Source organism: Ipomoea triloba, chromosome 11 (assembly GCF_003576645.1).
Source record: "Ipomoea triloba cultivar NCNSP0323 chromosome 11, ASM357664v1".
Taxonomy (NCBI): domain Eukaryota; kingdom Viridiplantae; phylum Streptophyta; class Magnoliopsida; order Solanales; family Convolvulaceae; genus Ipomoea; species Ipomoea triloba.
In genome coordinates this window covers 24,193,651-24,207,161 of record NC_044926.1, presented here as the reverse complement: position 1 = coordinate 24,207,161, position 13,511 = coordinate 24,193,651, and the positions used below count along the sequence as shown (strand labels likewise).

At 31.5% G+C, this 13,511-nt stretch overlaps 1 protein-coding gene across 1 annotated transcript; it reads right to left on the bottom strand.

Moving 5' to 3' along the window:
• Nucleotides 1-506: 506 nt before the first annotated feature.
• LOC115996144 (putative late blight resistance protein homolog R1B-17) lies at nt 507-4,827 on the bottom strand. The gene is made up of 3 exons (XM_031235285.1): nt 2,195-4,827; nt 1,210-1,302; nt 507-653 (listed from the first exon to the last, which is right to left on the bottom strand). Exons 1-3 carry the CDS (start codon nt 4,784-4,786, stop codon nt 507-509), a joined length of 2,832 nt encoding a protein of 943 aa, XP_031091145.1. The 5' UTR covers nt 4,787-4,827.
• Between the last annotated feature and the right edge of the window lie 8,684 nt (nt 4,828-13,511).

The window sequence follows — 13,511 nt, the reverse complement described above, 5'->3', positions numbered from 1 at the left end:
AATCAAACCAAGATATATTCTCTAAGTTTCTTAAACAAGTGACGAAGTTTTTAATAAAAGAATTTGTTCAACACAAAAATTCCTTAATAGTGGCATTGTCTAAATTCTAAATGCCTCAGAGGAATCTCATGTAACAGATTTTTCACAAACAATAAAGCTTTGCATATTCCAATGCTTAAAGAGCTTTACACCGAGAGAAGCGCCATAATATCTTGGTTTATAGGTCAAAGCAAAGTATCTCAAATTAACAAGAATGGCAAGCATATTTTGCGGAAGCCAAAATGGAATCCCAATAGAGGCTTCACTTAAGAAACTAACAAAACAGATTTCTAAGACTTCAAATGAATAAATTCATTCTCCAAGAAGGGAAAGCAATAAGCTTAATTGATCCATTCCCAATCTCAGATTTCTCAAGATTGTGTTGCAGCAAGCCAAGATTTTGATGGAGAGAGACCATCTTCTGTTTGACTTCATCCACCTCTGTTAGCCGAGAAGTCAATGGTATACTATCCCAGCAAGCATTTTGTGATGAACACTCTGCAACCTCTACAATAGCTTATCTGAACAAGGAGGGCATTATTTCCATAGCTGTCGTTTTGCTCTTCTTGAATCCACTTTGCAGAAGCCAGAAGGGAATCCCTACAATAGCTTATCTGAATCGATGCTAGTGTGGTGATATCGGCAAAACTACGAGGGATTTCTTTTCTTTCAACCGATAACACTCACTTATCTCTAAACATTCGAGCATAGGAAAATGGTCACCCGCAGCATCCAACACATATAATAGTTTGATGTGGGTGATATATTAGATGGCCGGGATAGAAAGAGACCGAAATATTTTTGGAACGAACAAGGAGGCATCTTTTCATAGTTGCGTTGCTCATCTTGGATCCACTTTGCAGAAGCCACAAGCTAGCTAGGGAATCCCTACACTCACTTAATTGAATCCCATCCGCTTAGTAACTCCTTTTTGTTGAATAGCATTGTAATCATTTGCTCTAGAATTGAAGATACTTGATAGTCAAGTGTCAAATTTGTCCAAATTAAAAGACAATGACTAAATTTGAAAAATCACTATAGTCGAAGGACCTTTGCTGGAATTAACTCTACACGACTATTATATTATTCCTTCTCATAAATGGACATTCAATTCCCAAGTGCTTAAGGCCCTAAGCCTTAGCTTAATATGAAAACCTGTAGGAGGCCTACCTTTCTACTTGCATTAAGATAACCTCTATTAAGTACTGTCCATCTATATAAGCTCTTAAGTCTTATCACATCCCCATATAGCTCAGGAAGTGGCTGAGAAGCAGAAACCATTTCAGCTCACCACTATGCACATTCCTATATATATTTCCAAAAAATGAAAGCAATAATAATATGCTTAATTAATTCATTTTTCTTAGCTTAATTGTTACAAAAACACCAAAATAAACAGCTACATGTACAGCTATATGTGAATATATAACCTCTAAATTTCTATAAACAACGTATAAAATTTCTAATAAAAGAATTTGTTCAACACAAAAATCCCTTAACCAACTATAAGAATTAATCTCTAAAGAATTACTCCTATCAAATACTAATGGTGGTGTAGTTGGTTGGTTGTGCTTAGAATCGATTTTTCATTTAACTGTTGAATCTGTTCTTTATAAATTCACTATATTGAATTGTATAGCAACAAAATAATCTATAATAAATTCCTTAAAGCATTATAATCTTAAGAAATGAGTGAAATGGCATCATCCATTTTAAAAAAAAATAAAAATGAGAACAATAAAACAGTCGAGGTTCAGGTGCTGAAATATAATGAATGCCAAGGCATCATCCATCAGATCTCTAATCATCCCACAACCACAAACCAAAATATATACAATAACAGAGTAGTCACCCTGGACATTGCCTTCAAAATTTGTCTTCAAACAATTTCTCCATCTCTCTCTTCTTCCTCATCACATTCTTTCTCAGATGTTTACTCTTTCAGGCTGGAAATTAAACAGTAAATTAAGTTTAAAAAAATATATAGTGAACAGACAGCAGTTAGATAGGTAAGGAAATGTAGAGAGAAAAATGAGATCAAGTGAGAGGAAACAGTTGACTATTCCTCTTGCAGATAAACGAGTAGAATGAGATGTGAAATGGTCAAAGATATATTAGAGGGATAGAAAGAGACCTAATATTTTCGGGAACGAACAAGGATGGAATTTCCATAGTTGTTGAGTTGCTCATCTTGAATCCACTTTGCGGAAGTCAGAAGTGAATCCTCACAGTAGCTTAACTCAATCGATGCTAGCGTGGTGATATCCACAAAACCACTAGGAATCTCCTGCAAATTCACGCATGCATGTAACTCTAAACATTCGAGCACAGGAAAATGGTCACCCTCAGCATTCCAATATTCAAGATGTTTGCTTTGAATTACCAACCAAATCAATTGACGGAATCCTCCCTCAGATGTCTCCCACTTTGGGCCTTCGCAAGCATGGATCAATTTTAGAACCTTTAGATTTGGCAACATACCGATAAGCCTCATATCACTCCATGGCAACCTAGTGCCAGAAAATTTGAGCTTCTTAAGATTTGGTAGAAAACTAGTTGCCCATGGGATGCCGCTACATGGAATATGTTTGAGATTCCACCACTTTCTGATGCTTAGCTTCTCAAGCTGCCTCAAGTGCACAAAATTATAAAAGCAATCTGGACTTTCAGCATCTCCACCTTCAATCCCCACTTTTTTTAAATTTGGAATCCTTGTAAATAAGTCCTGTGTGCAGAGTTTAGGATCCAACCAAGATATATTCTCTAAGTTTCTATGAACAACCGAAGAAGTTTCTAATGAAAGAATTTGTTCAACACAATAATTCCTTAATAGTGGCATTGTCCAAATTGTAAATGCACTAGTGTAATGCCATCTAATAGATCCTCCACGAACAATAAAGCTTTGCATATTCCTATGCTCAAAGAGCTTTATATAATGAGGAGCGTGAATAATTCGGGATTGATAGGTCAAAGCAAAGTATCTCAAATGAACAAGAATGGCAAACATATTTATGTTACACGTCCTGGAACAATATCCCGCACATTCAATGTCCAGTACTCTTAGCAGTTTCAAGTGTGAAATTAGAAGTTCACCAAGTACAAGAAAGTAAAATCCACTAGAGTAATCACACCTTGAGTGTAAGGAATGAGATTTGTCAAAGCGCTTATCTCCTGACCTGATTTGATTATTCAAACATTCTGATGCATCACTTAACCAACGACAAGGTTTTGAAAACAGGTGCTGCGATTTCCTCGGAAGTTTTTCATCTGTAATCACATTCACATTCAATAGATTTTCACGTCCAGCTTCTTTCAAGCACAAATCTCGCAATAAATCATGTATCTTTATTGTCTTCATTTCCCCATTATAGCTCTGTTTGCTAACTATAACAAGACTTCTATCAACAAGATTTTGCAAGCATTCCATGGCCACTTTCTCCATATTCACATGCTTCACAGCACTCAAAAATCCTTCTGCTGCCCACAACCTAACCAACTTCTTCACAGATATCTCATAGTCTTCTTCAAAAATTCCAAAATATAGAAAACAGGCTTTTAAGTGGTGTGGTAATTGGTTGTAACTCAAATATAGAACTCTTGAACATGCTTCATTAGAATCACCAATTACACTTTCTGCAACATTCTTCCACTTTTCCACCTTCTCCTCTGTCTTGGAGAGAAGACTAGCTACTAAAGTAATAGCTAGAGGTAATCCTTTACATTTCTCCACTATGTCTCTACCAATTTGCTCAAACACTTGAAAGAATCCAGTTTTACCAAACACTTTGCAGTAGAGATTCCAACTTTCATCGGCGTCTAAGAAAGGCATGTTAATGGGAGTGTTACCTGAGCATGTATATTCAGCAATCACTTTGAGCCGAGAAGTCAACAGTATTCGGCTTCCATTATTATCATCTGGAAAGCATCTTTGCACACTATCCCAAGCAGTAGTGTTCCATATATCATCAATCACTATCAAATATCTCTGACCCTTCAAACTTTTATACACACTTTCTGCTAATTGGTCTTGGTCGTCTCTTGATGTTGCTGCAGTAACACAACGAAGAAGACATCGGAGCATTTGTTCTATGTTATACTCTTGGGTTGCAGTAACCCATGCTCGCTTGTCGAAATGAGAAGTAATTGATGGATGTTCATAAACTTTGTGTGCTAAAGTGGTCTTGCCTATTCCTCCCATGCCAACAATCGACACAACATGTCTCCTCTTAGTTGATTGTTGCGTGAGCTGATCCAATATCTTCTCGAACACCTCGTGGCATCCGACCATTGTAGTGTCGAACTTTGAAGAGTTCTTGAAAAATTTAGTCACAATAAAGTTCTTGTGTACTAGATGAGGCAGTGATGATCCTTTGACAAGCTGTAGTCCTCTTCGTCGGATCCGACCAGGGAGTGAAACCTTTGGAAGCTGGTATTGAGTTTGAATCCTAATCAACTCATTCATGTGGTAATCAGTCTGTTTTTGTGCTTCATTGAAGATTTGATGAAGCCTGAGCAGGCAAGCTGTTACATGAAGACGACTATCTTTTGCTAGATAAATGGCACTCAACTCCATCTCAATCCTTTCTTCTGCTTTAAAAGATGTATCTCTGATTTGTGCCTCTAAATCTTTCATCACCCTCACCCTCACCCTCGCATCATCATAGGGGATCTCAGATTTCTCAAGACTTTGTTGCAGCAAGCCCAGATTTTGATGGAGAGAAACTATCTTTTGTTTCACTTCAGCCATCTCCTTGAGGCGAGAAGTCAAAAGTATAGTATCCCAAGCAAGCTGATGCTTTCCATAAAGCCGGGGGAGACAAGCCTTTATACGAAGACGCTTTGATGACGCTTCTTTGTCCAACTCCATCTCTCTCATCCGAGCCTCAAGAATTTGTTGCAGCACGCCAAGATTTTCATTTTTGCGACCCCTGATCCGTGCCTCTAAATCTGCAAGCTGCTGCAGCTTTTCACTTTTAATCAACTTCTTCTTGTTGGGGTAATAATCAGTCTGTTTTACTGCTTCATTATTGAAGATTCCATGAACACCCTTTGAAGAAGACGCTTCGTCCAACCCCATCTCTCTCATCTCATCCTTTGCATACTCTGCATATTCCATCGCCCCCGTATCATCATTGCCAATCTCAAGAATTTGCTGCAGCAATCCAAGATTTTCATTGCCATTTTTAATCTGTGCCTCTAAATCTTCAAGAGGCAAGCCTGGTTGTGATTGCAAGAAATGTAGAGAAAGTGTTTCCATAAGTGAAGTTACAGCAGCGTAAGCCATTTGATTCTCTCTGGAAGAGGAAAAATTAAGAAGAAATGAATGATTTGAACGAACATACATTATTGTTGCCAAAAGAAAATAGGATGGAAAAGTAGAAGACAAACATTAATTGTTTTAGTAAAGCTGCATTAGTGGATAACTTTTGCATTATTATAAATTTTTTTGTCACTGTTGATGTAAGGTTAATTATTATTATTCGTATATATTTATTGTACTTAATTATCAATCATATTTACTTGTCCTACACCTACTGGCTTCTGCAAAGTGGATTCACGATGAGCAATAATAATGCAACAACTATGGAAATGCCCTCCCATCCCCTCCTAGCTTCTTCATTCCAAAAAGATTAATTAGCTAGGCTCTCTTTCTATCCCTCTGTCCATTTCACATTTCAACTTTTGGTGGAGGGTAGGCCAGGGGAACTTAACTTGTTTGAAGACAAACCTGAAGCCCTCTTCATTCAATTAACAAACCATATATGGATTATTATGATGGTAGATTTTAGAAAGGCAGACAGACCACTTAATCTAATTGAACCTTATATGGCTGATTTTTTTTTTCTTTTGGTAGTTAGGAAAACACGTAGCCACTATCAGATGGTATGCATTAAGTAATCCTGCCTTGTGACCCTAACTAGTAAAGGAGCACAATGAAATAAACCAACATAGGTTGTTCATAGTTGATCGGCTCAAACCAAGAAGGCAAATGGGCTAGTCACATTAGGAGCGAAACTTGTAACTTTGTGATTACTATGTCAATATATAGACTGACCAACTTTACTAGGATTGTCCGTTATAGATGATCTTTTTGTTATGCTGTGGTAGTACTAGACATTTTTTAATGAGTTCTACTACACAATGTACTCTCAAATTTTACTCTTTAAATTTTATTCACTGAAATGACAATCACTCATAAACTACTTCTTTCATATGGGTCTCAATAAAGTATCTACATAAAAATTTTGTGTGGGAGACAGAGAAGTTGGTTGAATACTCTGTTGGCCTTTTGCACACATATCTCTACTTAATCATACTACCAGGCTCGTATTTTAGGAAGTGCAAGATGTGCAACAGCACAGGGCCTCAAAATTTTGGGGGGCCCTAGTCCAACCCTGGCCTACTAGTTAGTATATGTATTTGTGATTATATTGGCCCAAAATTAAGTTTTTTACATTTTTCTCTTTGCAATTTTTCTTCAATTCGCAATTTATTTATACTTTGATAGGACTTCACTCATTACTAGCATAGGGACGCAAATAAAAAAATCGACCCTGCATATTACGAGTATTACTTATCTGTGTGCATCAACCATAACGACAATTTATATCGTGGACCATGGTAAACAATGCATTGTGCACCCTGTATCAAAACGACGTCGTTTTGGTCATTTTAATTAACGATTTGTTTTTTTAGAAATTACTCCCGTTTCGGTTGATTTCTGTGTATTCTTTAAAGGCATTATGTGTATTGTAGATTACGATTCTGTGTATTCACGTTATGGGTACTTAAACATAGGTTGTGACGTGTTTTGTGTATTCGAATGCTAGGAGAATGATTTCTGTATAGTTGTGTCAATATTCTGTGTATTCCCTCAAGTCATTATGTGTATTCTAGACAATGATTTTGTGTATCCGCGAGTCATTCTGTGTATTTTAAACGACGTCATTTTGCACTGTGGACCCTGGCCCATGATATAACGATTGAACCATAACTGCCTGGGAACATTAACTGAAATAGACACATCAAATATTAGACAAAAATAGTCCAAGCTCCATTACGTTTGGGCCTATGAGAAATACATTTCTCAAATGAGTTTCACTTAAATGAATTTTTTTTTTTTTTTTAAATTTTTTTAAATTTCTTTTAAAAAGGCAAAAAATATAGTATTATATTTAGATAAAATGAATTTGGAAATGCTTTCTACGAATTACATGGTTTCGTATTCCTCTGTCAAACGAATTATATTTAAATGTTTGGTTGGATAAGGATTTGAAAAGAAATATATAGTCAAATGACAAAAATATCCTTACTCAAAATTAAACAACATATAATATTTATCTGTATATAAAAATTTAAATTAATATAAAATAAACACACACAAGGGTAGTTGTAGTATTTAATACATTTAGCTATTATTGATGACAAGAATAGCTAATACTATGGGGAACCAGGGAGTTGATTATTCTCATTAGAGAGGAGCTAGTAGTCAGAATTGTATTATGAGGTTATAAAAGCTAATCAACAGTACATATTTATATGGTTGGATGTAATACTGTCAAAGTGGGCCAGCCTGTTTCATTAGGCCTGCCCCACCGCGGGCCTAATCTTGCGGGCCGGCCCGTTAGGCCTGCGGACTAGGGTTCACGTAACCCTAACCCGCCCACGCGGGTTGACGGGACCTGCAGGCCGGCCCACAGACTTTTAAAAAAAAATTATTTTTATTAAATTTTTAATATAAATAAATACAATTATGTATATAATTAATTATCTCCTAAAAAAATGTATATAATTAATTATATATAATTAAATATATATAAAAACATAGTGTACTGTGATCGCATGCGAACAGAGTACACTAAAATTATATATATAAACTAGTATTTTCGTCCGTGCGTTGCACGGAATGGATTTGTTATAATATTTAAAGAATATTTGGATCAATATACAATTATATATATTATAACATCGAATATTATATAGCGCAATTGATGAAATTGATTGGATCGATTATGTTTTCTGAGGTTTTCCTTTGAATTAGACCAAATAATTGTCCAATTACCCGGGCGTTGATAAATTTTTTTATTATATATTGAGATAATAAAAATAAAGATGAAATTATAAAAAATTCTAATATTGAACGTGTACATTTATTTGATTATAAGATTAGTACAAAAATATTACTCAATTAATTGAATAATATATGACTTGTTTGTCTAAAATTATCTTTAAAAGATCTATAAGTAATATGACTTATATAATTATATTATGACTTATATAATTATATTATTACTAAAATAAATATGAGAAAATGAGAAATAAATTAATTGTAATTATTATAAAAATAAATTCAACGACCAATGCTTAACTTAATTATCATAATAATTATTAGGCAATTATTATTAGTCAATTACACTAATATATGTGTAATTATACTTTTATACTTTAAGTATATTCATTTTTCCCATATTGCATTTAGTTTTATCTTCCTCCTCCATATTTGAATGAATTAATTTTGATTATTATAAAAATCTAACAACCCATGTTCAATTAATTTTTTTAAAGTTTTAATAACTTAGAGTTTTCAAAAGGAAAGTATAATTAACTATTAAAGTTTTTAAATAATTTTCAGTCAATTAGTAATATCATTTTGTTTTCCCGATAAATGATTTTACTTTTATTAATAGTGTTGATACGTGAGTATACATATTATCAATTTATAGATATTAGTTAATTTCTATTTTACATTTTCTTAACAAATAAGCTTTATTAATTATTTAACCAATAAAATATTTCATTAATTGACTACAAAAGTTTAGGCGGGGAATAAAATAGGAGGATTTTACTTTTATATATAGTATAGAATATAGATTACGATCTTTTTATATTTTAAATCAATTAGTAATATCATTTTTCTCGGAATAATGGTCAAATAAACCACTAAACTACACACAAAACTGCAATTAGGCCATCGAACTCAAAAAGAATGCAATTGGATTCCTGAACTATATAAACTCATGCAATTAAGTACAAATTGACATGTTTTCAAAAAAAAAAAAAAAGAAGTCCAAATTGACATGTTTACCTACAATTGTGATGCCATGGTGGTTACTAATTTTAAAATAAACTTTTTAAATAATTTTAATTAAAATAATTAAATAATAATAATAATGATAAAATTTTTAAAAAAAACAGACGTCTCCGGCAATTCTTCTATTTTTTTAATTTTTTTTTAATTATTAGTGCCAATTGTTATGTGTAAATTAATATCAGGCAACCTTATCTAGGAAAAATGAAAAGAATTACGGAGTAATATTTACCTAATTTTCGTTCCATTTTTAATTGATGATGTAGAATATTATTATTGAAATATTTCCGTTTCATTTTTAATTTCCGTTCCTTTTTTAATTTATCTTTAATATTGTTTATAATATGCCTTTATTATTTATGATGTAGAATGTTTTCCTTTTTTAATTAAATTGCAATGATATGACCATTTCCTTTTTCATTTTAGTTAATTATGGATATTTTTTTTATTTACAGTCAAGTTATTAATATTCATTTCCTTTTATATATTCAATCAATTAGTAACATCAGATTCATTTTTAGTCGATTTTTTTTTAATTTTCAGTTAATTGGTCAATTAGAATAATAGATCCACTGGTATTTTTACCTAATTTCTGTTCTATTTTTAATTAATGATGTAGAATATTATTATTGAAATATTTCCATTCTATTTTTAATTTGCCTTTACTATTGTTTAAAATTTAAAATATGCCTTTACTATTCAATTCTTATGTTTTTATATATAGTATAGATTAATATTATGCTAATTATGACGTCCATGTATTATGAATAAGTATGGTAATTAAGGAGTATATATTATAATTAAAAAATAATGTATATTTTAATTTCGTTTAATTGTGGACGTAATATGTGTATGTTTAATTTTCTTTAATTTTATCCGTAATATATATGTGTATGTTTAATTTTCTTTAATTATGTCCGTAATATGTGTATCATTAATTTCTTTAATTGATTAGATAAAATTACGGCAAGTATAAAAAACCGTTTAATAAAAGTATAGTGTTTGAACTAATTTCTCAATGACCATAATTATTAAGATTTTATTCCAAAGTAACCATTAGCATAATTTTATATGTGTAATAATCTATGAATTGAAATAATTTACATAATTGTATGGACGTAATAATATGTGAATTAGCATAATAATACGTGAATTGAAATAATTATCATAATTTTGTTAATCTCCTCTAATTATGGATGTAATATGTGTATTACCAATTTCGTTAACTGATTTGATAAAATTTATATTACGAACGACAATATTAATTCATTAGTTGTCATAATTTTTAAGATTTTATTCAAAAGTAATCAAATGAAATGCATGGGTAATTGACATTATTTGAAGTAAAAATATATAAAATTATCGTAAGAATGAAATCTCTATGTTTAATGACCATAATAAATTTAGATGTTAAATATATTGTAATTACCACGGATTATTTAGATGGTAAATAGTATATGGTAATTACCTATATAGATTAGCATATTAAACGGATTAACATATGGAACAATGTTATAAAAAAGGAAGGAAGCCTTTTAGATAAAATATATTAGGAATAATATTAATTAAATAAAATATCATAGGAATTTCTCAATTCTATATTTATAATTATCTTTATAAACAGATTTAATAGGAAAATTTAGTTACAAACTTATATTAAGAGTTATGGATTATTATTATTATTATATTATTATTATTAGGAAAATTATATTAAGAATTTTAGATTATTATTACTACGGAGTATTATACTATTATTATTATTATTATTAATTATTATTATTATTATTATTATTATTATTATTATATTAACATAATAGATTTTAAATCGAGGCTACAAAATTTAATATTATTATTTCATTTATTCAAGTATATAGTAATCACCATTTTTTAACTAATAAGTGTGAATTAGTATTGTGCAATTAATGATAAAGATTAATAATAATTGGAATCAACAATCAATGATACAATGACCCATGTGTTAGCTTCCAATGCACCATTTTTTATAAAATGAAGAATTGGAATGGTAAAACGAACAATTGGAATGAATAATTGAGGATTTATTCAAGTATAGTAACCACCATTTTTACCAAATTACATAAGCATCCGTAAATGGGGAAGATCAAGATTGCAAATTCTACAATATATAGATGAGCATCCGTAGATTGCTAGTTATTTTGCACAGTACAACTAAAAAGATGGATAGTTAAATAAGGTATTATCATTCAAAATCTTGTAATACAAAGTTACAATACAATGTTTTTCCATTAGAAATTACCAATCAAAGTAATGTGATTAAAATATATAATTATAGAAAACATTTGATTGTTCACTACAATCACTCTGAAAATTGTAATTTTACATACGTGATACGCACATGGCAAAATTGGCCTAGCTACTTGAAACCTTACCAGCAAAAATTAAAGCATATTGAGCTGTTAAAATCAAACTAAATCACAGTACTACAAAATACTCTATGGAATGCAGACTTACGCCATAAGGATCTCCAACATGCAGAATGAATCAACTAAAAATTAAATCATACCGCATACCATAACAATTCTACGCGTGTTAAAGTTCGATCTTCGACTTCGTAGAATTACAGATTATAGATCTCTAACTAATAGTGAGAGCACAGATATTGGTACGTTGTGAGAGAAGAGTCATTTCTCATCATTATATAGTGGAGGATAAACATAATATGGAAGTTTTTTCAAAAGGAAAGTATAATTAATTTTAATTTTATGTAAATATAGATGATTGACATGTAAAAATTTTACTACAATATTATATAATTTTTTCATTCTAATATAGTTAATTACATGTCAATTATATAAATATATATAGATATAGATATAGATTATCATAACACTAATCACCAATCACCAATTAATTAATTAATATTAATATATATATATATATATATATATATATATATTAATTAATATTAATATATAACAATATTACCATATCACTAATCACCAATCACCAATTAATTATTCTTTTTTAAAATAATCACCAATTAATTAATTAATATTAGTATATATTAATATATTAATATTAAGAATAATACCATATACCATATTATCAATTATCAATTATATATCACTAATCACCCATCACCCATTAATATTAACAATATTACCATATTATCATATTATCATCATCATATATTACCATAATAATATTATAGGATGGATAATTAATAAAATAATAAATAAATAAAATAAATGATTTTACCAAAATACCCCTAAGTTTTGGGGGGAAAATTTGGGAGGAGGAAATTGTTTTTATATATAGTATAGATAGATTATATATATAAGCGTAGTGTACTGTGTTTGCATGCGAACACGGTACACAAGTTTATATATATAAATAAGTTTATTTTTTTAAAAAAAGTGTTTGGCCCGTGGGCTGGTTCGCAGCCCGCGCGGACTAACCGACACGGGCCAAGCCCGTTAGGCTCGTATTTTCACAGACCACTTTTTTAGTAGCCCTAACCCGCCCCATTGCGGGGCGGATGCAAGTCAGCTCGTGGGCTTTGACCCACTTTGACAGTACTAGTTGGATGTATACAACTGCACTTGACTACACAAATAAATAACATATGAGACTTGAGAGGAAGAAAAACTAGTCAAGAAAACCATGCAAGGTTTTGTACAGAGACTCCAAAACTTGTCTGTGTTTAAGAATGAGTAAACTGCAAACTGCAATGCTATGATGTGGGTGCAACAAAATATTCAGCCAACTTCAATTCAATTCTTGGCTAAAAAAAAAAAATCAGAACAACAAAACAGTTGAGGCATTAGATAAAATTGATGTGCTGAAATATAATGCCAAGGCATCATCTATCCATCAGATCTCTAATCATCCCAGAAGCAGAAACCAAAATATATAACAGATCAGAGTAGTCACCTGGACATGTCTTGTCTTCAAACAATTTCTCCTCATCACATTCTTTTCCTCTCATATGTTTACTCTTCCATGCTGGAAACAGTAAATTAAAACAGACAGCAGTTAGATAGGTAAGGAAATATATAGAGAAAAATGAGATCAACTGACAGAAAACAGATGGCTATTCCTTGCGGATAAACAAGTAGAATGAGATGTGAAATGGTCGGACATATATTAGAGGGATAGAAAGAGACCTAATATTTTCGAGAAGGAATATTTCCAGGATCGAATATTTTCAGGAATGAACAACAACGATGGAATTTCCATAGTTGTTGAGTTGCTCATCTTGAATCCACTTTGCGGAAGTTAGAAGTGAATCCCGGCAATAGTTTAACCGAATCAATGCTAGCGTGGTGATATCCACAAACCCACTAGGGATCTCTTGCAAACCCGTGCATCCATGTAACTTTAAACATTCGAGCATAGGAAAATG